Raw genomic sequence first — 27,598 nt, 5'->3', positions numbered from 1 at the left:
TGAGGTGCGTCCCCCCTGTGTCCGCCCCACCAGGTGGGAAGGTGCTGCTCTGATCACCCGGGAAGAGTGATTCTCGACCCTTCTCTGCCCCAGAACCAAACCCAGGGCCCCACGGGGGGTCTAGTTCCAACTCTGCGGCTTCTCTCCAGACCCCAGGACGATGCGTCCCCCGGATTGCAGCTGTCCCCCAGCCAGGACCGCGCCTGCCCCCGCAGTTGGGGGTCGGTACGCGGAGCCTTTACAAGGACACGAGGAGGGGAGGGCGGTCGCTGTGCGGGGAGGCACGGGCACTGGGCAGGGGGCGGCCCCGGGACGGTCCAGACGCTGGAGGAAGCGATGGCGCAGGAGGGCACTGGGCACCCTTGCCCTGGGCCCCACGGAGGCAGCGGTTCCGGCAGGGGGCGCCAGAGGGCAGGCCAAGGGCGGTGCGGTCAGCCCAGGTGTCCAGGCCGGGTGGGCGGTGGCCGCAGGGGCGTGGACCCCGCCGGAGCCCGCCCCAGGCTCCCTTAAGTAGCGGCTGGCGGGTGCCGGGAGGAAGGAGGGAGAAAGCCCAGGCTGCTGCGGACCCACCGGACCCGGACCCTGACCCGGATCCTGACCCGGATCCTGACCCGGACCCAGCCGGCCTCCCGGGAGCCATGCGGGGCCCCAGCACTGCTCTCTGCCTGCTCCTGGCTCTGCGCACCGGTGAGGAGCAGAACCGGGACCCGGGGAGCCTTGGGAAGTTCCCCCGCCGCCTGAACCCCGAACCCGGGGCCAGGAGGAGGAGCCCGGAGGCCTTCTTGTAGGAGGCAGCATTTGAGCTGTGCCTTGGAAACGCAGAACATCTGGAGATGCCCCAAAGCCGCGTGGACCGGCCTGGGCGTGGGAGGGAGGTGTGGGGTGGCGCGCGGTGAGCTCTCTAGCAGACCCTGAGGGTCTGGGGGCCTAGAGGTCTGCTTTCTCCCACCCCAGCGGGGAGAAGGACCGCGCTGAGAACCCGGAGAAGGCATCCTGTGGGATGCAGCGATGAAGGAGAGGACGCACCTCGCACCTCCAAGGGACTCAGGCAGTGTTGGGGTGACACAGCCGTCGGGGGTGGGGAATGGGCTCTTTCCAGCATCAGGCTGGTATCAAACGGGCGGGGGGGTTGGGGGAGAGGAGGGGGGGCGGGGGCGTGGACTCTGCAGCTTCACATTCCCGGGGGCTGCTCTGAGCTGGGGAGGCCACTGGGGAGAGGGGTGGAGGAGAGGCTTCCTACAGAGGACTGGACGCCTCAGATCCTGAGGAAAGGGGCTGGGACCCAGTCTGCAGGCCTCCCCGGGGAGTGGAGGAGGACCCTCCCCTCCCCCGCCCTGACAGCCCCTGACGCTGGGCCCCGGCAGAGACCCCCCTGCAACCAGAGGTCTAGCCCATGCAAACGGCCCCGCCTCCCACTAGAATTCTGTGTCCCTGCACAGAAGGTGGGTTCCCCTCTCCCCCCTCCCGCCTTATTTTCTCAAATGACCAAACAGGCTCCAAGGGGCTGGTCAGAGCCACCAGCTTGAGAGAAGATCAGGAGCTGGAATTTCCCCGGGGCAGGGTGGGGACAGAGCCAATGCAGGGGGACCTGAAGCCCCCCACCTGTCCACTTCCGGGGGCCTGAGATGAGAGAACTATTTCCCCCCGCCTGGCCCCCCGCCCACCCCCCCCCCAACTCCTGTCACACCCCGGAGGCTGCAAGAGGGGCTGGAAGTCCCGGATCCCAGGCCACAGGAACTCGGAGCCAGTGCTCGGCGTCCTGGGCCTGCTCCAGGGCTAGCGGGCAGTCGGGCTGCTTCCACGGCCTGTGGACTCCCCAGGAGCCCGGCCCTGCCGGGTATGGGACAGTCTCATGCTGGGGGCAGTGAGGGGGTGCTGCTGGGACCCAGACTGGCTATAGATTGGCCGGAGGGGGTCAGCATCCACCACGGGGGGGTGGGGGGCTGGGGAGTCCCGCTCAGGCCCTGACCGGCCCCGGCGCCCCCCCCCCCCCCAGCGTTCAGCAGCGTGGAGGTGCGCTGGTGTACCACGTCGGAGGCGGAGCAGCAGAAATGCAGCGACATGAGTCAAGCGTTCCTGGAGGCCGGCCTCGAGCCGCCGCTCGAGTGCGTGCAGGCCACCTCCGCCGACCACTGCGTCCAGCTCATCGCGGTGAGTCCTTCCCTCTCTTCCCGCAGACCTGAGCTGACTCAGGAGGGAGCACACAAAGGCGCCTTTCACAGGGGAGGCCCCGGGCCCTCCCCCCCGCCACCCCGCCGTGGGTGATAGGATCGCGCCCTGCCAGCCACAAGGCCGGCTTGTTTCCCGCCCGCCTCGGCCAGCACCGGGGGACGCTGCCCACACGGGCCCTGGAGGGAAGGGCGTCTGCAGGGGGGCCCTTGGCTCCCCCCAGGCCAGGCAGGAGTGGGGAGGCTGCCCTCGACCCCGGGGGGGGGGGGTCCCTCCGACAGCACGGATCCCCGGGTGGCTCGCGCTGCTGGGTCAGTGTGCCGTGGAGTTTTCTGGAATGAGGTTTATATAGTTTCCGGGGAACTGGTCCAGAGGTCCTGGGAGGGGTGTGCGGGGTCGCCTGAGTGGGGGCTGGAGGCCGGCCTCACCGCCAGTGTCCAGAGCAGGACACGAGGGCAGGCAGGCGCTGGCGCTGGGGACTCCCTGGACGCGTGCTCTGGCCTCACTCGGGACGGTCCCCACGTGGGGGACTCAAGGCGGGGCCGTCCGAGTGAGCCCCTGCAGAGCGCGCCTGCATTCCGCCCGCACGCGGGGGAGCACGCTGCCGCCTGCGTCCTAAAAGCAGAAGGGAAACGGTTTCCCAAGGCCATGTATGGGCCTCAGCCCGTGTCTGAGAGACAAAGGCCAGGAGGGGACGTGTGCCGAAGGCTCTGTCTCACCCCTCACCGCTTCATCCTGCCCCGGGCGTCTGTCTGCTCGGGCCGCTGTGGGTCCTGCGGGATCCGGGGGCTTGCTCGAACAGCTGAGAACAACTGCGAGACAGCTCTGAGGCCCGGCGCCCCTGCAGGGCGTGCGATGGCTCTGAGGCTGATCCCGGGACCACACGGGCACCGTGCGGTGTCTCTGGGCCCCCCGCACTGCCAGTTGTCTGGATAGCACTGGGAATGGCCGCCCGGGTCCCCTGAGCACTACTTGGGAGTCATCGTGCCCACCCCACCCCCCGCCAAAAGGAGCTGACTGATGGGGAAAGCCCGCCCTGGAGGAGGACAGGGAGCAGGGCGATGCCCAATGGGGTTCCTGGCCAGATGCATGATGTGACCTCGGGGTCAAGGGGCACCCTCCACTCCTGACGGGTGCCTGTGCCCGGCTGACGTGCGTGTCCTGCAGGCCGAGGAGGCCGACGCCATCACACTGGACGGAGGGGCCATCTATGAGGCGGGGAAGGAGCACGGCCTGAAGCCCGTGGTGGGCGAAGTCTATGACCAAGGTGAGGGCTGAGGTGACCCGCCCTGAGCCCAGAGCGTCCGGAGTCTTGACACGACAGACAATCCCTGAGGAGCCCCCAAATCTCTCCTGAAGCCCCCCCAGAGGTGGGGTGCCAGAGCCATAGACCCGAGTCTGCTCTGATCTCTGGGGGTCCTGCCCCTCCTCTGACTCGCTCACAGGCTCTTCCTGCTGCGGGGCTACCCCCCTGTGCTGGGCGTGGGTGCTGGGAGGGCTGGGGCAGGAGGGACCAACACCCAGTGGGCCTGGACCTGCCCAGGACAGCCAGGAGCTGCACACGACCTGCTGTGCCCACAGAACTCACACACACACACAGAGACACATGAACACACTCATACACACACTCACACAGAGACACATGCACACACATATGCACACAGACACATGCATACACTCATACACACACATGAACACACAAACATGCACACACTAATACACACATGATCACACACAGAGACACATGCACACACTCATACACACACATAAACAAACACATGCGCACACTAATACACACATACACACAGAGACACATGCATACACTAATACACACATACACACAGAGACACATGCACACACTCATACACACACACATAAACAAACACATGCGCACACTAAAACACACATACACACACTCATACACACTCACACAGAGACACATGCACACACATATACACACAGACACATGCACATACTTATACACACACATGAACACACACATGCACAGTCATACACATATACAGACACAAGCACACACACTGATACACACAGACACATGCACACTCATACACACACTCACACACTCACACCCACACACACTCACATGCACAGTCATACACACATACAGACACATGCACACACACTGATACACACAGACACATGCACACACTCATACACACACATGAACACACTCACACACCCACACACACACATACACAGTCATACACACATACAGACACATGCACACACACTGATACACACAGACACATGCACACACTCATACACACATGAATACACACTCACACTCACACCCATACATGCACACACTCATACACACACATGAACACACACTCACACCCGCACATGCACACACTCATACACACACATGAACACACTCACACACACTCATACTCGCACACACACTCACACACACACACACACACACACACACACACTCCCCGGTGTTCCCGGGAGGGAGGGCACGGCTTCTCTCTCGCAGCGCCCTGACCGCCCTCACCACCTGCCGTCCTGCAGAAGTGGGCACCTCCTATTACGCCGTGGCCGTGGTCAAGCGGGGCTCCAACCTGACCCTCAGCACCCTGAAAGGCGCCAGGTCCTGCCACACGGGCATCAACCGCACGGTGGGCTGGAATGTGCCCGTGGGCTTCCTCGTGGACAGCGGCCACCTCTCGGTGATGGGCTGCGACGTGCTCAAAGGTGAGGCTGTGCCCGTGCCCCTCCCTCGGCCCGTCCCTCCGACGGCCCCCCCTGGCCTGTGCCCCAGCTCCTCAGGAGGACCCCCTCCTACTGACCAGCCTGGTGCAGACTGAGGGTCTTCCTGGGACCCTCAGCTCGCTCCCTCACAGTGTCCCCTGCCACCCAGAGGGGGCAGCACCCAACCCCCAAAGTCCCGAGGCCGGAGTCCCAAGGGAGGCAGGAAAGCTCCGGACTCGGCTGAAAAACACTCGGAGGGCCGAGGCTGGCTTTGCCTGAACCAGTCCAGGCTCCACCTGGCACCACGTGCCCCCGCGAGCACCGAGCAGGAGGAGGCCCTGAGCACCGTTAGGGCTGCCCCCAAAGCCCGCCCTGGTGCCCAGAGCTCAGCTGGTCGGGGGCCCTGGGCGCGGCTGGCCAGTGCAGGGCTGCCCGGGGGTGGGCTGAGGGGCAGCCGACCGGGGCGCTCCCGAGAATGAGGTGGGGCGAGGGCCGCTGCCCGAAGCTCCTCACCTGGGCTCCTGTCCTAAGTGGACACGGTGGGGCCCTGCCAGCACCACTGACCACACACAGCAGCCCAGCGCTGTGGGACGTGGGGCCTTCCTCACACAGCAGCAGGGTGTGGGCTTGCTCCCATTCGGGGTTTTGGGGCACGGGGCATGTGCCAGGGCTCACTCCTGGCGCTGTAGCAGGGGCCACTCCTGCAGGGCGCAGGGCGGGCTGGGAGGGGTTGGCCTCGCGCAGGGCCAGAGCCTTCCTCCCCCCTGTACTTGGATTGAACATCCCTGAGGAGCACCCCAGGAAGACCGCAGCCCTGGGCACGCCCTGCTCCTCTACGCCCCTGCCTGGGGACCTGGGGGCCTCCAGACGCCTCTGGGAGGGTGTGACCCCTATTTTTCAAAAAGGAAGTGAGCTCCCCACAGAGGGACTCGGTCCAGCCCTGCGCCGAGGGAGACGTGCTGGGAGGCACCTGGGCACCTCGGAGATGTTGGCAGGGAGGATGGAGCCAAGTCTCGGGGCTGGCAGGGGCCGCCTGCATCAGCCAGGCCTCTTCCCTGCTGTGTCCCTCACCCCGTGTCCTTCCCCCTCCTCTCCTTCACCCCTCAGTGCTCCTGGTTCTCTGTGCTCCCTCTCTCTCCCCACCCTCTCTCTCCTCCCCCCCCTCTCTCCCTCTATATCTCTCTCTCTTTTTTTTTTTTTTTTTTTTTTTTGCTTTTTGGGTCACCCAGCGATGCTCAGGGGTTACTCCTGGCTCTGCACTCAGAAATTACCCCTGGCGGTGCTCAGAGGACCATATGGGATGCTGGGAATCGAACCTGGGTCGGCCGCGTGCAAGGCAAACGCCCTACCCGCTGTGCTATCGCTCCAGCCCTTCTCTATCTCTGTCTCTCCCTCTTTCTCCCCCTCTCTCTCCTTCTTTCCCCTCCCTCTCTCTCCCCTCCCTCTGTCTCCTCTCCCTCTCTCTCCCTCTGACCCCCTCTCTCTACCTTTATCCCTGTCTCTCTCTCCCTTTCTCCCCATCTCTACCTCTATCTCTATCTCTCTCTCCCTCTTTCTCCCTCCTCTCCCTTTCCCCCCATCTCCGTCTCTTTCTCCCCCTCTCGCTCTCTCTTTCCTCTCTTCTTCTTTCCCTCTCTCCCTCTTTCCTCTCTCTTCCTTTCTTTCCCTCTCTCCCTCTCTTCTCTCTCCCTCTCTTTCCCTCTCTCTCCCTCTCTTCTCTCTCCCCCTCTTTCCCTCTCCCTCTCTTCTCTCTCCCTCTCTTTCCCTCTCTCTCTCTCTTCTGCCTCCCTCTTTCCTCTCTCCCTCTCTTCTCTCTCCCTCTTTCCTCTTTCCCTCTCTCTTCTCTCTCTTTCCCTCTCCTCTTCTCTCTCCCTCTTTCCCTCTCTTCTCTCTCCCTCTCTTTCTCTCCCTCTTTCCCTCTCTCTCCCTCTTCTCTCTCCCTCTTTCCTCCTTCCCTCTCTTCTCTCTCCCTTTCCTCTTTCCCTCTCTCTCCTCTCTTTCCCTCTCCATCTCTTCTCTCTCCCTCTCTTTCCCTCTCTTCTCTCTCCCTCTCTTTCTCTCCCTCTTTCCCTCTCTCTCCCTCTCTTCTCTCTCCCTCTTTCCTCTTTCCCTCTCTTCTCTCTCCCTCTCTTTCCCTCTCCCTCTCTTCTCTCTCCCTCTCTTTCCCTCTCTCTTCCTCTCTTTCCCTCTCTCTCCCCCCTTTCCCCCTCCCTCTCTCCCTCTCTCTTTCTCTGCATGCCCCCCATTTTCACGTAAGGACAGCCCTGGGAGCCCCTTCTGCTTTGGGGCCCCAGCCTGGGAACCGCCACCCCCGCTGGGCAGTTTTGCTCCCCGGGGGCTGGCTGGGGAGGGGGAGGCGCCCGGGCGCCGGCGCTGTGCGGCCACTGTCCCCTTCTCCTCCCCACAGCGGTCAGCGAGTACTTCGGGGGCAGCTGCGTGCCGGGGGCCGGCGAGAGCGTCTACGCGGGCAGCCTGTGCCGCCTGTGCCGGGGCGACGCGGCGGGGGAGGGCGTGTGCGCCCCGAGCCCGCGGGAGCGCTACTACGACTACAGCGGGGCCTTCCGGTAGGCGGCGCGGCCGGGCGCGGGTGCGGGCGCGGGTGCGGGCGGGCGGGCCACACCCGCGCCCGTCAAAGCCGCCTTTATAGCGCCCAGCGCAGAAAAACATCCCGGGAAGGCCGAGATGAATCACGGCTGGCGGGGGGTTGGGGAGAAGGGGGTGCGAGAGCACCGGGACCGGCGCCCCAGGCTGCAGCACTCCCGGGCCGGACCCCCGGGGCCGGACCCCCCGAGCTGGACCCCCAGGGCTGGACCCCCGAGCTGGACCTCCAGGGCTGGACCCCCCGAGCTGGACCCCCAGGGCTGGCCTGGCTCTGCCCTGATCCAACAGGCGTGTCCCCTAGAAATCCAGGATCCTAAGAGGGTTTGGGCCCCAGCGATAGCGCGGGGAGGGCGCCTGCCTTCCACACGGCTGACCCAGACTCGATCCCCGGCACCCCGGAAGGTCCCCTAATCCCCGCCAGGACTCAGCCCTGAGCACGGAGCCAGGAGTCATCCCTGAGCACTGCCAAGTGTGGCCCAAAAACTAAAATTAAAAGGTGGTTTTTCACCGCAGCCTCGGCCCGCCCCCCCCACCCCCGATCTGGGAGTTCGGTGCTCCACGTGGAGGGGAGGACGAGGGGAGGGGAGGGTACAAGGTAGGGGTGCTCCCAGTGCTCCCCGTCCTGGGCTGCGCTCTGGGTAAATCCGACCTCTGTCCTCCCAGCCAGCCACCGCCCAGCCTCCTGTCCCCGGCTGCCCCCTTCCTCCCCAGCCTGCCCCCTACCCTGCCCTGCTACTCCCACACAATTCAGATATGGGGGGCGGGGGATGGTTCCAACCCCTCAGGCCCCTGTGGGTGCAGGTGAGGCCCCTCGGACCTGGTACAGGCCTGCTTCGCTGTGGGGCTCTGGGTCAGCAAAGCCAACCAGTGAAGCCTCAGCTCCTGGGGCCGGTCGGGGTGAAGAGCCGGGCTCGCGGGGTGCTCGCGGGGTGCTCACGGGGTCTCCGCTCCGCAGGTGCCTGGCAGAAGGCGCGGGGGACGTGGCCTTTGTGAAACACAGCACAGTGCTGGAGAACACCGACGGTGAGTGGGGGCGGGCATCTCCCTGCAAGGAAGAGCCCCCAAGACACGCGGCTCTGCAGTGGGGGTGACCCAGGACAGACTCTTCATTCTTGGGGTTCACCCTGCTCAAGCAGGGCTAAGGGGGGTGGCTCAATGGGAGAGCTCAGAGCTTGGCCCTAGGAGGAAGGAAGGAAGGAAGGAAGGAAGGAAGGAAGGAAGGAAGGAAGGAAGGAAGGAAGGAAGGAAGGAAGGAAGGAAGGAAGGAAGGAAGGAAGGAAGGAAGGAAGGAAGGAAGGAAGGAAGGAAGGAAGGAAGGAAGGAAGGACTATGGTGATGGTGGACAGGGAGACTTGAAGGGTTGCTCATGGCAAGAAAATGAACAAAAGCGTCAACTGTTTCTTGTGGCAGGGGATGGGCGTCAGCAGGGCCCTGCTCTCTGCAGGTGGTATTGTTCCATCACTGACAGGCAAGCCGCCTCCTCCTCCTCCTCCTCCTCCTCCTCCTCCTCTTCCTCCTCCTCCTCTCTCATCTCCTCTCTCTCACCTCTCTCTACTTCCTCTCTCACCTCTCTAGCCTTCTTTGTCTTCTCTCTCTCTCTCTCTCTCTCTCTCTCTCTCTCTCTCTCTCTCTCTCTCTCTCTCTCTGTTCCTGGCCCTCATCTCTTCCTGGCATTTCCCCCCATCTGATCTGACGGAGCTGCCCTTTATCCCAGGATGAGGTCATAGTAAAGAACAGTTAATGTCACGCGTTGCCCAGTTGTCATTTCGGTCTTTCTAGCTTTAGAAACCCTGCAGGAAGGGTCCCAAGAGCTCCCAGTACCTCTGCCCAGATTCCAGATTCAGATACTTGTTCTGTTGGGTTTCTTATGCTTCCTGTCCACGTGTTTCTTCTGATCCAGATGCGGTGTCTGACTGTCGCCCTTAGATTTGGGGCAGAGAGATAATGAACTGGACACAAACTTTGTAAGCTAGAAGCCTGGGGGTGACCTCGAGACCACCTGGTTCCCCAAGCAAGGTCATGTGTAGGCTCAAACAAAATCAGACCCTTGAGGCGGGAGCTAGCTCAGAATGTGTGAGTGGTGTGCACAAAGGCTCGGCCACCACGTGCCCCTTACCACCCCCTCAGCACCGCTTGGGAGTCCCCTCTACATCGTTATTTTTTTAAATAAATATTTTCTTTTGGGTTTTTTTGTTTTTATTTTTGTTTTTACTTTGGGCCACACCTAGCAATGCTCAGGGGTCTCTCCTGGTTCTGTGCTCAGGGATCACACCTAGTGGTACTCAGGGGACCAAATGAGATGCCGGGGATCGAACCCGTGTCATACGTGTACAAGGCAACTGTCCTGCTCATTGTACTATTGCTCCAGCCCTACCACCCCCCCCCCCCGCCCCGGATAATTGTCTCTAAAATCTGAAAGTCTATCCACCCAGTAATAAGAATCAGATTCAGGAAGATGAAGAAACTGATCTAAAGGAGGAAGCCCAGAGAATTGTGTCCTGAGTATGACAGCCCTGAAAAAAATGGGTGCTGGGACTTGAACCCCATGAAGAGTCAACCCAAGGAGGCGTTAGGCGTGGAGAAAGAGCAGGGATCTGTTGAACTCAAAAATACATCTTTAAGGGACTGGAGAGACAGGACAGCGGTTAGGGCACTTGCCTTGCACACAGCTGACCCAGGTTCGATCCCTGGCATCCCATAGGATCCCCCGAGCCCACCAGGAGTGATCCCTGAGAGCAGAGCCGGGGGTGAACCCTGAGCATCACAGAGAAGTCTTAAGAGTCTTGATGGTCACCTGCCCCACCCCCCCAAAAAAGACCTAAGGAAACAAATCTTTTAAATTATTTTTATGCAAGAAAAGATTGGTGAGAGCAAGAGTGGAATTGCCATGAATGTCTGAAGAGGTGAGATAACTCAGCTTTCCTGGCCAGCAGGTGGGAATGGCTAAATGCTGCATCTGTCTCATGGGAAAGCCAAACGAACCCCCAGCCTTCTATACAAAGGCGCTGCAGCGCTTTAAAAATAGAGAAAAGTTAGGGAGTGGGGAGCGAATGTCGCTGAGTAATTGTTGAGAGTGCTATAAATGAGTGTGAAGTCATTAAAAATGACCTTTATGGAGTTTTCCAAACTATTACTCTCTGGGCTTTTGGTTATGTTTTTAAATAGCTCTACAGTGAGCATATTTTTCTTTACATGACTCCACAAATTCTCTTTGTTTCATTTATTTATTCTTTTTATTTTAAAAGCCACAAAAATAGGAAAGTTTAGGTAGCACTGTTTGTTTCCTTGCCTGGTTTAGTTGTGCCTTTAATACTCCTCTTAATATTCCCATTTGGTACAGAGAGTCACTCTTTTAAATAAATCTTCTTTTCTATTATAAATGAGGTCTATGGAAGACTCCCAATAATGAAGAAAAATATTTTAAGATGTTAAGTAGGAGGGAAGGGGCGTCAGACTCAAGATTACCTCTCCCGTGTGTTCCGAATGGTGTTGAAATTGGCCCAGGAGAGAGTTCAGTGGGCTGAGAGACTGAGTTCCACCCCTGGCCCCGCGTGGTCCCCCTGGCACCATCAGGAGCTGTCCCTGAACACAGACCCCCTGAGCATCGATGTGTGTGCCTCCCCCAAAAAAAAAAATAATAATAATAAGTCATTATTAAGGCCAGGGAGGTAGCTCAACTAGTAGAGCACATGTAAGGTCATGGTGGACCCATATGCACGGGCCCCTCCCAAACACGGAGTGGCCGTCGATATGGTCCCTACAAATTACATGGTTAGAAACTAGAATAGAGGGGCTGGAGCGATAGTACAATGGGTAGGGCGTTTGCCTTGCACGCGGCCTACCCGAGTTCGATTCCCAGCATCCCATATGGCCCCCTGAGCAGTGCCAGGGGTAATTCCTGAGTGCAGAGCCAGGAGTGAGCCCTGTGCATCACCAGGTATGACCCAAAAAGAAAAAAAAAATGAAACTAGAATAGAAAAAATGACTTGGAGTAAATACATGAAGACGCCAGTGGTCAAAGCTATGGGTGATTCCCTGAGGGTCCCCCTTTTCCCACTGCACCCCAGTTCTGCACTAGCACTGGTTTCCACGGGGCGCCACCCTGCACACTGCTGGTCAGGGCCAGGCGGGGGTTAACTCATGCTGGATCCCTGGCACGTTCCTCGACCTGAACTTCTCTGACCTTTAATGAACCCTTCTCACTATACTGTTTTATTTGCAGGCATTGCAAGTTCAGTGTATTAGTAGAACTTACCATTTAATTAGTTATAAATCGATTACGAGACAGGAAATGTAAGTCGTGTGTTGAAACACCTGGCCGTGAAGGGTGCAGCCATGGAGCTCTTTGTTCTGACTTTCTGGTCTTCACCTCCTGCTGTAATTAGGATTCTCATCACCCGGTGTAGCTTCCATTCTCACTTCTTGCTATAGTTAAGATCCTCACCTCCCTGTAATTAAGATTTTCACCTCCTGCTGTAGTTAAAGATCTTCACCTCCCGCTATAGTTGAGATTCTCACCTACTGCTGCAATTGAAATTCTCACTTCCTGCTGTAGTTGAGATGCTCATTCCTGTTGTATTAAGATTCTCACCTCCTGGTGAGTTGAGATTCTCACTTCCTGCTATGGTAGCTCAGAGTCTCACTCCTGTTGTGAGATCCTCACCTCCTGCTGTAGTTGAGATTCTCATCTCCTGTTAAGATTCTCACCTCCTGTTGTAGTTGAAATTCTCACCTACTGCTATAGTTGCCATTCTCACTCCTGCTGTGATATCCTTATCTCCTGCTATGAATGAGATTCTCACCTCCTGCTATAGCTGAGATCTCATCTCCTGCTGTATTAAGATCCTCACCTCCTGCTGAGTTGAGATTCTCACTTCCTGCTATGGTGGTTCAGAATCTCACTCCTGTTGTGAGATCCTCACCTCCTGCTGTAATTGAGATTCTCATCTCCTGTTAAGATTCTCACCTCCTGCTGTAGTTGACATTCTCACTCCTGCTGTAGTTGAGATTCTCACCTCCTGCTATAGTTGACATTCTCACTCCTGCTGTAGTTGAGATTCTCACCTCCTGCTATAGTTGACATTCTCACTCCTGCTGTGAGATCCTCATCTCCTGCTGTGAATGAGATTCTCACCTCCTGCTACAGCTGAGATCTCATCTCCTGCTGTATTAAGATCCTCACCTCTTGCTGTAGTTAGATTCTCACTTCCTGCTGTAACTCTGGGTTCCCCCCACCTCAGCATGGGTCCTTGGCTCGTGCCACACTAGTCTCTGTCCAGTCCCCCTCCCCGCCCTTCCCCGAGAAGCCCCTGAGCCCCAGGCAGACAGTCGTGGGCGCATCACAGGCCTCGTCTTCCAGGGAAAACGCTGCCATCGTGGGGCCAGGAGCTGCTCTCTCAGGACTTTGAGCTGCTGTGCCGGGACGGAAGCCGGGCCGAGGTCACCGAGTGGAGGCGCTGCCACCTGGCTCGCGTGCCTGCCCACGCCGTGGTGGTCCGGGCCCACACCGACGGGGGCCTCATCTTCCAGCTGCTCAATGAGGGCCAGGTGAGGGCAGGACTACCCCCACCGGCTTCCCAGGGGCCTCCTGGTCTCTGGCCGGGGGGGGGCCACATGGGCCAGACTGGACCATGAGGGGCAGAGCCTGGGGATCCTCCCTGGGGACAGACCTCGGAGGGGGCCCCAAGCCTCTGGGTGTCCAGCTGGGGCCGGTGTAAAGGGGACAGGGCCAGGTCTGCAAGAGGACACAGTGGGGGGGAGGGGCACGCAGACACCCACCACGCAAGTTCTGGGACCTGTGAGCAGGAAAAGGCAGTGACAACAGCGACCCTTGGCACCACCAGATAACTCTGGGAATCTGTTCTGCTCAGTTGTGTTTCTGACCACCGGGTGCCAGTTTGGCCAAGTCTGCCCTGGCCCCCACCTCTGCCCAGATCCCATGGCTGTCCTCAGGACACCCCCCCATGCCTGAGTGCAGTGAAGTGGGGTGCGCGGGCCGGGATGCACAGAGGAAGGGGCGCTCTCCTGGCGCTGGGGAAGCAGCCGCCCGGCACAGCCCCCCGCCTGCCCCCCCCCCCCCGCCCCACAGCGCCTGTTCGGCCGCGAGGGAAGCAGCTTCCAGATGTTCAGCTCCGAGGCCTACGGCCAGAAGAACCTGCTGTTCAAGGACGCCACCTCGGAGCTGGTGCCCATCGCCACCCAGACCTACGAGGCGTGGCTGGGCCGAGAGTACGAGCGCGCCATGAAGGGTCTCCTCTGCGACCCCAACCGTGAGAGCCGCCCGCCCTCGGCCGCGCCTTCCGGGGCTGGACCCCAGGGAGGGACACTGGGGGGCTGGTGGACACTGGCCTCCGCGGAAAGCCACTTCCTTCCCTTGGGTTGGGAGGAAGATGAAGATTGTGCCCGCCTGGGGGCGGTGGCAGAGGGGGTGGGGGGAGGCCAGACCCCAAACCCAAACCCCAGTCCAGCCTGCTCTGCCTCTCTCCCCCTCTGTGCCTCTGGCACTCTCTCCTGATGGGCTTCCGCTGTCGCACCCCCTCCCCGAATACCCTCCACCAGAGCCAGGGAAGGGGGTGCTGGGTCCCCTAGTGCTGATGGGGACCCCTCCCCCTGTACCCCCCATTCCCCCCGTCCCCCAGGCCACACCCCTGCCCCACCCCCCAGGGGGCAGGGCCAGCTGGCCACACCCACGTGCTCACCCCCCGCAGGGCTGCCCCGAGACCTGCGCTGGTGCGTGCTGTCCACCCCCGAGATCCAGAAGTGCGGAGACATGGCCGTGGCCTTCAGCAGGCAGAGGCTCACGCCCGAGATCCAGTGCGTGTCGGCCGAGTCCCCCCGTCACTGCATGCAGAAGATTCAGGTCGGGGCGCTGGGACGGTCCTCGCTGCCCTCCCGGGTCCCATGGCAACCCCACGAGAAAGAGGGAAAAGAGCCATAGGGGAGGGGGCAGAGTGAGGAGCTTCCCCCTGGCGTCCCCCCCAGACCTGAGGCCAGGCCAGCCCAGCTCTGGCTGACCCTGTGGCCTTGGGCGAGCCCCTTCCCCTCTCTGCATCTGTTTCCCCTCATGCACCATAGGGAGTGGGCACGGGTCACTGGTCAGTGTCGTCGACCACAGGCTTCAGCCAGGACCTTACTTCACACCCGCCACAGTCAGTCCACGGAAACGGTGCTTCCACTGCAGGCCTGTGCCCGGGCTTACCCTTACTCAGGGCAGGGGGCCGGAGTCGCCCTTGTTTTTCTAGTTTAGTCTTTTTTTGGTTTGTTTGGGGGTGACCCCTGGCTATGCTCAGGGCTCTGTGCTCAGGGCTTGCTCCCGGCTCTGGGCTGGGGGCTCACTCCAGGAGGTGCTCAGGGGCCCGTCGGTGGTGCCTGGGTTAACCACACACAAGGCAGTGCCCTCTTCTCCCTCCTGTCTCTCCAGCCCTTGGCTCTAGGCTGGTGTTAAGCTTGTCATGGCCGGCAAAATGGTGTCTGCTGACGTGCCTGCCACCTGCAGTTAGTTGAAAAGCAGTGGCCTGGACCTCAGAAACGGTCCAGAGGTTTGAGTCAGTGGCCTTGGATGTTCCCAACCCCGTTTCGATCCCTAAATGGGGGCGTGAGACAACCACAGGCCTGGAGAAGCAGTGCATCTCGGCCTGGGCTCACTGGGAGGGTGCTCCTGCCCCCCCAGGTCTCCCCAAAATCTGCACAGGCCACCCTCGTCTCAGCTCCTTCCTGCTCTGACTCTCCAGCGAGAAGCCGAGGCCTTAACTTGGCAATGTCCCGACGCCCAGTGGCCAGGGACAGTCCCCCCTGGCTGCCCAGGCTCCTCCCCTCAGGTCTCTTATTTGTTTTCATAGAGGGTTTCGGGGCCACACCCAGCAGGGCTCAGGGCTATTCACAGCTCTGGGCTCAGACCTGGCTCATGACAGTTATTGGGAGAGGGGGGAGCCCTCTGTGGTGCTCCCTGCCTGCTGTGCTCCCTGGCACGTCCCCACCAGGCCTCTGGACAGCAGGTGATGGCTCCCCCTGGCGGTCAGGAGTCCCATCAAGCCAGCTCTCGGGCACCGGCCAGGCCGCGGCCCCTCAGGAGGGCTGCGGAGTGGCCAGGAACAGAGGCAGGGGGCCAGGGGGCTGCTAAGCCCGTGCTTCTTCGAGCCATGCCCTGCGCAGAGCCAGTTTAGCTCCCAGCCCCAGGCTGTCGCGTGCGGGGAACGAGGGAGCTTTGCTGTGGGCAAGCCCGTGTCTTTATATGAGATTCTGGGCCATTGGTTCCAAGGTCCAGAGACAAGGGGGCGGGCAGGGAGCGGGTGTCAGCTCCGGGAGGGGGCTCCGTGGCCAGGCCCCTGGCTTGCCTGTGGGTGGCCCTGGCTTCCGAGTGGGAGCAAGGGTGAAACCCACTTTCTGCAGCCCAAGCTCATGGGTGGGCCAGGGGTGTGCCTGGGGCCTGGGGAGGGGAGCAGGCTCCAGGGGGTCCTCAGAAGCCCAACGAAGGACTCAGGGACACAGAGAAGCAAGATCAGCAGGACTGGCCCCTGGCGGTGGGTCCAGGGTGGGGTGCCCTCCTGATAAAGCAGCAGGGAGGAGAAGGCCAGGGTCGGGAACATTTGGCCCAGAATACTGCTGCCGGCGACCCCCTCGGCCCTCCGAAGCCCCCAGCCCTTCCTGGGGAACCCACTTTGCCTCACTTTTAACCCTCACCCAAGTGGGCTCAGTGCACTGCTGCGGCCTGATTTTTAGGGCTTTTGTTAGGAGGTCCCCCTGGGTTTCCTGCATTTTTTATGATTTGGGTTTATTAATTTATGAATTAGCTTCTGCATTTATAAATCTGGGTTAATGCATTAGCTGTTTTCCGTTTCCTCCCTTTTCTTGTTGCTGTCACCTTGCTGGGGTGCTGCCTCAGATCCGAGTGGCCGCCTCAGTCACCCGGGGTCCACAGGGGCCCGCACTTCCTGCTGCAGTGTCAGCACACCAGTGTGACACGGGAGGGGGCACTTCCGGCTCAGATGCTAGTGCAGCTCCCCGTGCTGGTGGGGGCTGCACCCCTCTGGCTGCAGGACCCCCAGGCTCAAGCCCATACTCCCCTCTCACATCTGGTGGGCTTGCTTCCCGCACATCTGGGCCAACAGATGAAAATCAGCCTCTGCTGCCCTTTACAGAGACAGCAGGGGTAGAGGTCCAAGCCAGTGGGCAGGGCCCTTCCTCTCTTTTTTCCTCCCTCCCTCCTCCCTCTCTTCCTGTGGCAGGTGGAGCCCCTGCCCACTGCAGCCCCCTCCCACAGCCCCTTGATCCCTCCACTGTTACCCCCGCTCCTTCACCTTCTCCTCTTCCTCCTCCTCTTCCTCCATTTCCTCCTCCTCTACTTCCTCCTCCTCCTCTTCCTTCTCCTTGTTCTCCTCCTCCCCCACCCGCTTCCTCCTCTTCCTCCTTGTTCTCCTCTTCCTCCTTATATTCATCCTCCTCTTTTTCCTCCTTCTCCTTATCCTCTTCCTCCTCCATTTCTTCCTCCTCCTCCTCCTCCTCCCCTCAGGCTACGGGACAGCCTGGCTACGTGCCGGTGGTTCATGGCGAGACCCCACACCACACCTAAGGGGGGTTCTTAGGTTCTGTCTGAGCAGGTTGAGTCACAGGAGGACCCGGGTCCTCTGGGAGGTAGCTGGAGAATGTCCCCCCGCCCCCAGCACCCCTCCTGCCCCAGCTCGCTGAAGGGGAGGCAGCGGCCAGGGAAGCAGCCTGGGGGAAACGAGCCGAAGACAAAACCCCCAAGAGCCCATCATGGCGCCTCCAGGGCCTTTGTGGGGCTCAGCCCATCCCGGTGACTCTCTCTGTGGCTCTGCAGGCCGGCCAGGTGGACGCAGTGACGCTGAGCGGCGAGGACATTTATGCGGCGGGGAAGACCTACGGCCTGGTGCCAGCGGCCGGGGAGCGCTACGCGCGTGAGTGCAGCGGCCGGGCGTGGGGCCCTTGCCCAGACTCTCTCTGCTTATGTACAGCCTCCTCTGGCCCTCCGCTCTGCCCGGGCATCTGGGTCGTGGGCCGCCACCAGCTGTCCCGGGCACAGCCTCCCCTCCCGTCTCTGATACCTGGCAGGCCCTGGCACTGCTGAAGGGCCAGGCAGTGGGGTCTGCCACTCCCCCAGACCCTGCTGCCTCTTCTTTATTTCTTTTCTCTCTCTCCTTTATCCTTCCTTTCTTTTGTGGGGGTGGGGTTGGGGCAATACCCAGAGATGTTCAGGACTTACTCCTGGGACTGTGCTCAAGGGTCACCCCTGGTGGGCTTGGGGGACCTTAAGGGATGTCTGGGGTTGAATCCAGGGTTGGCTGTATGCAAGGCAAGCACCTTACCCTCAGAACTATCTCTCGGCCCCCCACTTTTTTATTTGTTTGTTTTGGAGCTACTCTGGACTCTGTGCTCAGGGGTCACTCCTGGCAGGGCTCCGGGACCCTCTGTGGTGCTGGGAACAGAACAAGGGCTGGATGCGTGCAAGGCAAGAGCCCTGCCTGCTGTACCGTTTCCCTGCAACCCCCACTCTCAGCTTAAAAAAAAAAATAATGTATCACTGTATCACTGTCATCTTGTTGTTCATCGACTTGCTAAGCGGGCACCAGTAATGTCTCCATTGTGAGACTAGTTACTGTTTTTGGCATATCATATACGCCACGGGGAGCTTGCCAGGCTCTGCTGTGCAGGCAGTATACTCTCGGTAGCTTGCCAGGTTCTCCAAAAGGGGCGGAGGAATTGAACCTGGGTCAGCTACGTGCAAGGCAAATGCCTTACCTGCTGTGCTATCGCTCCAGCCTTTCTACTAGTTAAGGCAAAAAAAATAATAATAAAATAAAATAATAACCCTTTAAAAATACAAAATCTGGGCTGGAGCAATAGCACAGGGGGTAGGGGGGCTTACCTTGCACGCGGCCGACCCAGGTTCGATTCCCAGCATCCCATTTGGTCCCCTGAGCATTGCCAGAACTAATTCCTGAGTGCATGAGCCAGGAGTAACCCTGTGCATCTCGGGGTGTGACCCAAAAAGAAAAAAAAATTATAAAAGATATTCTCCGTTTACGGGCTGGAGCGATAGCACAGCGGTTGGGCGTTCGCCTTTCACGCAGCCGACCCAAGTTGGATTCCTCCGCCCCTCTCGGAGAGCCCGGCGAGCTACCGAGAGTATCGAGCCCGCGCAGCTATCCATGCGTATTGGATATGCCAAAAACAGTAACAAAAAGTCTCTCAATGAGAAACGTTACTGGTGCCCGCTCGAACAAATCAATGAGCAACGGGGATGACAGTGACAGTGACTCAGTTTACAGCTCAGGCTGTTACTAACAGGCCCAGCAGAGGGCCTTGCCCTGGACTGGGGGACCCTAGGTTCCTCCTGACTTCCCCACACAGCTCCCAGGGCAAATTTATTGGGGCCTTAGTCCCTTCCACTTGGGTGTGAAAAATCTCTGGGTTTAGAGAAAATGCCTCCACCTCCCCGCCTTCCTCCCAGGAGGCGAGAAATTACCATGTGGGTGTGGGGACAGAGAGGAATGGGGGTGGGAGGGGCCGGAGAAAGTGGTCCCCGGGGCCTGCATCTCACTGCCTGGCACGCGCCCCCGGGGGCAGGGGAGGCCCGAGGAGAGCCTCACCCGCCCCCACCCCGCCCCAGCTGAGGACAGCAGCAGCTCGTACTTCGCCGTGGCCGTGGTGAGACGCAACAGCTCCGACGCCTTCAGCCTGGACGAGCTGCGCGGCCGCCGCTCCTGCCACTCGGGCTTCGGCAGCCTGGCGGGCTGGGCCGTCCCGGTGGGCGCCCTGACGCACAAGGGCTTCCTCCGGCCCAAGGACTGCAACGTGCTCACAGGTAGCCCCTCGCCGGCGCGCACGTGCCCCCACAATCTCCTGCTTAATTGGGGGCCAGTTCTGAGGGACCCTCTCTGCAGATCACTCCCACAGGCTTTGCTCTTCCTGCGGGCCACCCCCCTCCCAGGAATTCTCTGGCTCACCAGGAATTCCAGCTCCCAGGAATACTCTGGGTCACCCCTGCACAGCTCAGGGGCGTCTGCCCGCTGGGTCTGTACAAGGCGCCCGGCTGCCCGCTGCCCTCGCCTGGATTGGACCGAGCACCAGAGGGTGCGGGCAGGCGGCTAGTGAAGGAATCAGGACCCGACAGTCTCCCCCTTCCGGCCAAGGGGCAGCCCCCGAGCCCCCCACCCGCCCCCAGCAGCTGCCTGAACCATCTCTGGGCACCCCTGGGCATTGGCTCGGGTCCTGAGTGCCTGCCCCATCCTGACCAGGGAAGGAGGCGTAGGAAGCTGGCCAGAGCCCCCTGGGCGCACCCCTGCACGCTGGCTGCCGCCCCCCCAAGCCCCAGCATCACTTTGCAAGCACCCATAGAGCGCGAGCTCGCAGGGTGGAGGGTGGACAATAGGGCTGTGGCTGCAGCCGGGAACCAGCCCGAGGAGGTGGTGACATCCCCGAGGGTGGCTGGTGACCCCTGAGCAGAGGCCGGGGTGGGGTTGGTGCCCAAACGCCCTCTGCAGCCCCTCAGTCCACGCCTCTGCGCCCGGGCGTGCAGTGGCGCTATCGGGGGGCGGGGCTGGGGGGTCTTCGGGGAGGGGCTGCTCTTTCCGCCCTGACCCCGTCGCCCCAACCCTTCCCCTCGTCCCAGCCGTGAGCGACTTCTTCGCCGCCAGCTGTGTGCCCGTGAACAACCCCGCCGCCGACTTCCCCGCCTCCCTGTGCGCGCTGTGCGTGGGCGACGAGCAGGGCCGCAACAAGTGTGCGGGCAGCAGCCAGGAGCGCTACTACGGGGACAGCGGAGCCTTCAGGTGCCCGCCAAAGCAGGGACCCCCGGGAGGGCGGGGGTGGGGGGGTGGCGGGCAGGGGGCTGGGACCCACCCGCCAACCTGGGCCTCGGCCTCCCGCGGGACAGGTGCCTGGTGGAGAACGCGGGGGACGTGGCCTTCGTCAAGCACACGACAGTCTTCGACAACACGGACGGTGCGTGCGGCGCGGGCCCAGGATGGCGCGGGGTCAGAGCCCGGGCGCAGGGGGAGAGCAGGGCGCGGGGTGTGGCTGGGAGGACAGAGGAGCAGCAGGACTGAGTTACAGGGCTTTGGGGGAGAGGGGTCCCAGGGACCTCCGCCCCCCAGGACGACCCAGTGAGCCCTCCGCAGAGCTGGAGGGAAACACCCCCCCAATCCCGTCCCACCAGGATAGAAGCTCCATGCTGGGTCTGGAGAGACGGTTCGGGGGTGAGCACTTGCCTCGCAGGCGACTGACCGTAGCAGAACCCCCAGCACCAAGCGCGGGACCCCCAGGCCCGCCACAAAGTGACCCTTGAGGTGGAGGCAGGCGAGAGCCCTGAGCACTGCCAAGTGCTCCTCGCTCGTTTTGGAGTTCCTTCTGGAAACTGGAAGGTGTGGATTCTGAGTCCACACACCACTCTCGCGGGAGTCCCAAGATGAGTGTTTCCAAGAACCGGTCCCCAGGAGGTTGATGGAAGTGTGGAGAGACAGCGTGGGGGTGCTGACTCCTGGCAGTGCTCGGGGACCATACGTGGTGCCGGAGACGGAACTGGGGTGGGTCTGCGCAAGGCAAGTGCCTTTTATGCCCCGTCCTACCCCTCCCGCCCCCGGGAGGCTGATTTACAATGCAGGTGGCAGGCCTGAGTAATGAGCAGTGGGCAGGGCGCTTGCCTTGCAGGCAGCTGACCCGGGTTCAGGCCCCTGAACCCCATATGGTTCTCCCAAGCCCTACCCACCAGGAGTGATCCCAGAGCACAGAGACAGAAGTAAGCCCTGAGCATTGCTGGGTGTGGCTCAGAAAACAACCCCCCAAAAGTGCAGCTGGCTTACTGGACTGAGCCCGTGGTCTGCACGTTGGGGGCCTGGGCTCCGTCCCTGGCACGATATGCCTCCTGAGCACCACTGGGAGTGACCCTTAAGCACCACTGGGTGTAACCCACCCACCCCCAGCAAGGATAAATAAAAATTGAAAACAAAAATAAAATTCAAAGCTTGGGCCGCACCCTGGATCTGTCAGATGAGATTGTTTGCACCCAGGGGCCTTCTGAACGCCCTCTGAGGGGCCACTGCTAGCCCCCTTCCCCTGGGAAAGGCCCCCGGTGAGGGAGGAGATCAGCCCCACTGTCAGCATCTCAGCCCGCCCCTGGGGGCCAGAGGGATGGTACAGTGGGTAGACACTTACCTTGCATGTGTCCGGCCCTGATTCAATCCCCAGCACCCCCATAGGAGTGATCCCTGAGTGCAGAGCCAGGAGTAAGCCCTGAGCACTGCTGCGTGTGGTCTCCAAAATCCAAACCAAAACAAACCAAAGAATCTTATCACATCCTACCCCCCAGTCTCTGGCACAGGCGGGGCTCTTGAGAGCTTCTTCATCTACCCAAGGGACTGTCACCTCTGTCCTGAGGGTGAAGAAGTGCTTGAAAACCAGTCCAGAGAGATGCTCCTCCATCACCACCCCCACCCCCATTCCCAGCTGGATGGGGACAGGGCTCCCCCGTGCCACTTGCTCCCATTCAAGCATCTGGGGACCCCAGGAGAGCGTAACCTAGGCCACCCCCTCTCCCTTCTGGTTCTCAGGCCACAACCCCGAGCCCTGGGCCTCGAAGCTGCGGTCAGAGGACTATGAGCTGCTGTGTCCCAATGGAGCGAGGGCTGAGGTGTTCCAGTTTTCCGCCTGCAACCTGGCCCAGATTCCGGCCCACGCGGTCATGGTCCGGCCCGACACCAACATCTTCACTGTGTACGGCCTGCTGGACAAGGCGCAGGTGGGTGACGGCGGGGAGCGGGTGTCCCTGCCTCGCTGAGCCCGACCACAGCCGAAACTGAGATAGTACAGGGGCTGAGGCACTTGCCCGGCACGCGGGTTTCATCCCCAGCACCCCGTATGGTCCCCCTGAGCACCAGCTGGGTGTGGCCCCAAACCCAAACAAACGAACTGCACACTTTGTTGTTTTGGTTTGGTTTGGTTTTTTTGCTTTTGGGGTCACACCCGGCGATGCTCAGGGGTTATTCCTGGCTCTGCACTCAGGAGTTACTCCTGACGGTGCTTGGAGGACCATATGGGATGCCGGGGATTGAATCCGGCTTGGCCACGTGCAAGGCAAACGCCCTACTTGCTATTCTATTGCTCCAGCCCCAGAATGAACTGCACACTTGCGGGGAGAGTCAGTGATTTCCACCCAGCCCAGGAGACCCTCGAACTGCCTCCCTTGCCGGTTAATCTTCCTTCTCACGGGGACTATTCTCAATCGCGCTGTCATCACTGCATCTTTAGGGAACAAATTAGGGGCCTAGGAGATGGCTCAGAATCACTGCGACCCCCCCTTCTCACTCCCCCCATCATTCCTGCTGGCTGCTCTTTCAAAACACATTTGGAATTTGCTTTCTTTGTTTTTGTTTTGGGGCCACACCTGGCGATGCTCGGGGGGTAACTCCTGGCTCTGCACTCAGGGATCACTCCTGGCAGTGCTCGTGGGATGCCAGAGATCAAACCCAGGTCTGCCTCATGCCAGGCAAGCGCCCTACCTGCTGTACAATCACCTCAACCTCATTTTCTTTCTAAATTGAGGCACTCCCCGAGTAGTGTTCAGGAGTCGTGGGGGTCACTCCTGGTGACTCACAGAAGCCAGACCAGTGTTTCCTACGCTTGCCTGAGGATGTGGCGCTGTGGGGATGATGAACCGTGTGGTGCCAGGCACCGAACTAGGGCTGGCTGTGGTGTGCGAGACAGGTCCCTGCCCCCCTTATACTGCATCTCTGGCTCCCCCACAGAGCCAGGAGTAACCCCTGAGCATCGCTGGGTGTGACCCAAAAAGCAAAAAAAAAAATTCATAATTTTCACCTCTCCTCAGAAGATTAATAGTCACTCCACTTCTCTAGTCCATGCTCTCCCCCTGGCCTTTATTTATGAAAATAATTTCTTGTTGTTTTTGTTTGGGGGCCACAGTCAGGGATGTGTGTTTGCAAAGCTCAGGGGTTCCTCCTGGTGGTGCTCCAGGGACCATCTAGGATGCCGGGGATTGAACCTGGGTCAGCTGCATGCAAGGCAAATGCCCTCCCTGATGTGCTATTGCTCCAGTCCCCATATATGAATGTATTTATAATTTCCCAAACCGCTTCTGTTTTTTGCTTTGTTTTGCTTTGGGGATGCCCGAGGTGAAACCCAGGCCTCCTGCACCCCAGGTCTGAGTTCCAGCCCCGAGGGCATAGCCCCAGGCCCACAGCTGGCCTTTCCAGGTGGCTCTTTCCGGCTGTCATTCCAGCTCATCGTCCCACGGGGTCTCCGGAGGCCAGTGGGAGAAAAGGCTGTGAAGGTCTAGCACCCCCCTTTCCTGGGCCCTTGCTTCCTGGACCCCCACCCCAGCCCCCCCACTCCAGCTCACGTCCAAACATTGGTGAGCGGTGGCTTCTGAGTGATCATTTTGTGTCACCCAGTGGAGCCCTTCTGGTGCTGTGCTCAGGGGTCACTCCGGGCGGTGCTCAGGGGGAACATAAGCAGAGCCGGGGATTTGCACCGGACAGGACAGATGGCCCAGGGGTCAGTTCCAGCTTGACCCCTGGGCCATCTGTCCTGCCCATGCACCGTCTCAGAGTCTCTCGAAACCCCCCTTGGTGACAGAGATCGGTGAGTGATGCGGCTTAGGACCTTCCCTCAGAGCCTGGCCCCTGCACACCCACAACGCCAGCCGAGGGTATGGGAACCCGTGGTCAGCACAGGGGCCCCGGGGAACGCGGCTCTCCACCGGCTCCTTGCAGGCCCTGTTCGGAGATGACCACAACGAGAACGGCTTCAGGATGTTCGACTCCTCCAGCTACCACGGCCGCGACCTGCTCTTCAAGGACACCACGGTACAAGTGGTGCCCGTGGGGGAGAAAAACACGTACGAAGACTGGCTGGGTCAAGACTACATAGATGCCTTGGAAGGGATGCTCTCTCAACAGTGCTCTGGTGCAGGTAGGACCCGGCTGGGGGTGTGGACCACCCTGGGGGGGAACGGACTCCTGTCCTGCAGAGGAAGAGGGGGGTGCCCAGCCAATCCTGACGCCGTTCTGAGTGGACCCACGGGTCTCTGGTGTCACCCACCCTGGCTTTGCTCTGCTCGGGGTGGGATGCGGGGCAGCCGCCAAGCCCCAGAAGGCGGCGGGGAGTCCCAGCAGAAAGGCGGGCTGTGGAACCCAGATGCAGCCAGGGAGTGAAAGGAGGGCTAAAAATAGTCCCGAGGAGAGCCAGGCAACGGCAAAGCCCACATGGAGCAAGGATCTGGGAAGGAACGCACGTGGCGAGGGCTCAGGGGGAGAAAAGGCGGCAGTCAGGGAGCCAGGAGGAGGCTGGGAACGCAGAGATGCGAGACCCCGGCGGAGGCTGGGCGGGCGGGGAGGGGATTGAGGGGGCGGCTCGGCTGGGGGGCCTTCACCTGCCCACCTTCTCGTTTGACCCCACAGCCGTCACTGCCTCGGGGGTCTCCCTGCTCCTGCTGCTCCCGCTGGCCCTCTCGGCCCACCTCCTCCAGCCCTGCCTCTGAGGCGCAGGGGCAGGAGCCCCCCTCAGAGATCTCTGCAGTGAATCCCCGAGAGGCTGCGTGGAGACAAAGGAGGGTGGGGGGGAAGCGTCTGAGCCTTGACTCCAGCCCCACGCTTCCTGCCCTGCTGCAAACTGGAAGCACGATGATGAATGTCCGAGTCCCCCTCGCCCCCCCCTTGGCCCCGAGCAGCCTCTCCCCCCCCCCCCCCGCAACTGTGACGCCAGCCTCAGCCTCCTGGGCACCACCTGTCCCTGTAGCTACCTGAGGTGCGGGGCTGGCAGCTGCCCAGTCACACCCACCCACCGGCGGGCACAGCCGCTTCCCTGCGGAGCTGTGGCCCCACCCCCACCCCCCACATGGAGTCTTCCCAGGCTGGGGTTCAAAAAAGGCCAGTTACCAAGGCTTCCCACAGGGGTCTCTCTGCCCTGGCTGGCCCTGCCACACCGCTGCCCTCAAGAGGGGCTGGGGAGGGGGCAGAGTCTGCCTCACCCCTACCCCAGCTCCCACACCCCCTGCGCGGCACAGACCCCCTCCCCCCAGCTCCCAGCACCTCTGTGCTTTGGACCCACCTTCCAGCCTTCCTCTGGGGGACCTGCCTGTCCCCCCAGCACCCACCAGCTCCCCAGGCTGCTCTCAGCCCTGAATTCCATGGCCTGGCTTGGCCCAGAGCACTGGACGTGGGATTGGGCTGGGCTGTGGGGGCACGAGGCCAGCCTTCCTCGGGCCAAGGGCTCCCCAGTGAGAACGTTCATCAGGCTGGGGGGCCAGGGCTGGGGTGCTGACTGCCAGGCTGGGGGCTAACTCTTTCCCCAACTCTGATCTGTTGCCAAGAGGGCCCGCCCGGCGGGGCCGGGATGTGCCCCTGAGAAGGCCGTAGCTCCAGCAGCCGGGACCCCCGCTCCGAGCCGCGCCCTCTGGAGCCCCCCTCAGAGCTCGCCCTTCCCCACCGCAGTGCAGTGCGGCCACACCTGTATCAGCAGGGCCCCCCTATCCCCACACCTCGGGGCTTAGCCCTGGGGCTGGATGGGGTGGGGCTGGGGAGTCAGGGCAGGCAGCAGGAGGCCTGCGGGGGAGCCAGACTGGGGGGCCATCCAGGGGGATGGGGGGGTGTCTCCTTCCCCAGCACTCACAGACTGAGCCCCAGGACCTCGCCCGAGCAAGAGTCCTCTGGTCTGAGCCCGGGGACAGTCCCCAGCAAGGGCCAGAAACAGCTTCCGGAAGTGGCCGCTCTGGCTCTGAATGTGCCTCTGAAGAAGAAAGAGAAGAAAACAGGAGCCCCCCCGCGCCCCCCACCGCCATCAGCAGCCCGGGAGCCGCGTGGGCCCGAGCTATTTGCAGCCCAGTCTGCGGGGGCCTTGGGGACACGATGACAGGCCGGTTCCCAGTGCTGCGCCCCCACCTGTGGGCGAAAGGCCGGATCCCGCCCTCCAGGCGCCGTGCTGCTGCAGCGTCCTCGGGCCAGAGGCCCGGCCTGGGGGCGTCGCGGGAGGGGCTGCTCTCGGCGGCAGGGGGAGGAGCCGGTGATTGTCTCCACGTCCTCTGATGAGTTCTAAGAGAGAATTACGCAGAGTGAAATGTACTACTACAGGGTGGTCCCCGGGCCAGCCTGCCGGGTCTGCAGAGCCCCCCGAGCTGTGACCTGCCTTTGTCCGCACAGGGGGCTGAAGCCAGGTGCCTTTGTTTCTCTGAATAAAGCCAGACCACCCCTCACCTGCCGAGGCTCGATTCTAATTCATCACCGTGTCCGAGGCAGCCAGCCCCGACGGCCCTCGTCTGCCTGCCCTGAATGTCACATCCCACTGTGAGCCAGAGATGAAGACCCTCTGAGCCTCCAGCCAGGGACGCCCCCCAGGCTCCTTCTCCAGGCTGGGCTGGTCTCCCGGGTGCCCCTCCCCCGCCCGGTGCAGGGGGGCTGCCGGCTCCTGCCTGTGTCTCAGAGAAACTCCCACTCCTGAGTCACACGGCTGGCCGAGGGGCGCCGGGCTGTACGGACACCTGCCCCGGGCACCCCAGCTCTGTCCCAAAGATCGGGCTTTGCCCTCTGGCGTAGAAGCACTCTGGGGTCTGCTCCCAAATCCCCTGCCCCAGGCCTCTCCCCGGCCTCATCCATCCCCACACACAGCGCCAGATGCGGGCAACCTGGGTGGGGATTCTGCTCTGTGCCTCATCAGACACTCTCCTGCCCCCGCTACCCTCGTGCCCCCTGAATGTTGGTAGTACTGAACATCTGAGGCCTCGCCCCTGCTCCTACGAGCAGCAGACTAAGGGTGCCTCCCTGACGGAGTTGTGTAGGTCAGAAGACCCCACCGAGGAAACACTGAGCCCAGGGCGGGGCACACCTAAGGGCAGGAAGGACCATCCAGCCGCCCAGTGCTGCTACGGGAGCTTGCTTTGGGCGAGGAAGTTCTGTCTGGGTCCAGAGAGCTGTATCCTGCCGGACCAATCAGCGCGCGCTGCTAGCGCTAAATGAGAGAGGAAATGAAATCACCGTGGGCCAGACTTTCACTGCATCAGTGGCCACCAGGCCTGTCCAGGGGATACTTGGCATTGTTGAGCACACACACATACGCACACACATGCATACACATACAAACACACACATGC

The 27,598-nt window shown here is 61.1% G+C and overlaps 1 protein-coding gene across 2 annotated transcripts; it reads left to right on the top strand.

The window, feature by feature from the left end:
* Positions 1-554: 554 nt before the first annotated feature.
* Positions 555-26,687, top strand: MELTF (melanotransferrin). 2 transcript variants are annotated; one of them, XM_055127217.1, is made up of 16 exons: positions 555-687; positions 1,997-2,151; positions 3,337-3,436; positions 4,705-4,887; positions 7,292-7,448; positions 8,441-8,508; positions 12,845-13,032; positions 13,574-13,754; positions 14,193-14,344; positions 17,303-17,399; positions 19,112-19,306; positions 20,114-20,273; positions 20,378-20,445; positions 22,050-22,237; positions 24,228-24,426; positions 24,915-26,687. In XM_055127217.1, exons 1-16 carry the CDS (start codon positions 639-641, stop codon positions 24,992-24,994), a joined length of 2,220 nt encoding a protein of 739 aa, XP_054983192.1. In that variant the 5' UTR covers positions 555-638; the 3' UTR covers positions 24,995-26,687. The 2 variants fall into 2 exon arrangements, with proteins under 2 accessions (XP_054983192.1, XP_054983193.1); XM_055127218.1 differs by lacking the exons at positions 13,574-13,754; positions 14,193-14,344.
* Positions 26,688-27,598: the final 911 nt, after the last annotated feature.

Source organism: Sorex araneus, chromosome 2 (genome assembly GCF_027595985.1).
Source record: "Sorex araneus isolate mSorAra2 chromosome 2, mSorAra2.pri, whole genome shotgun sequence".
NCBI classification, from domain to species: Eukaryota; Metazoa; Chordata; class Mammalia; order Eulipotyphla; family Soricidae; genus Sorex; species Sorex araneus.
This window is presented reverse-complemented; position numbering and strand designations above follow the sequence as displayed.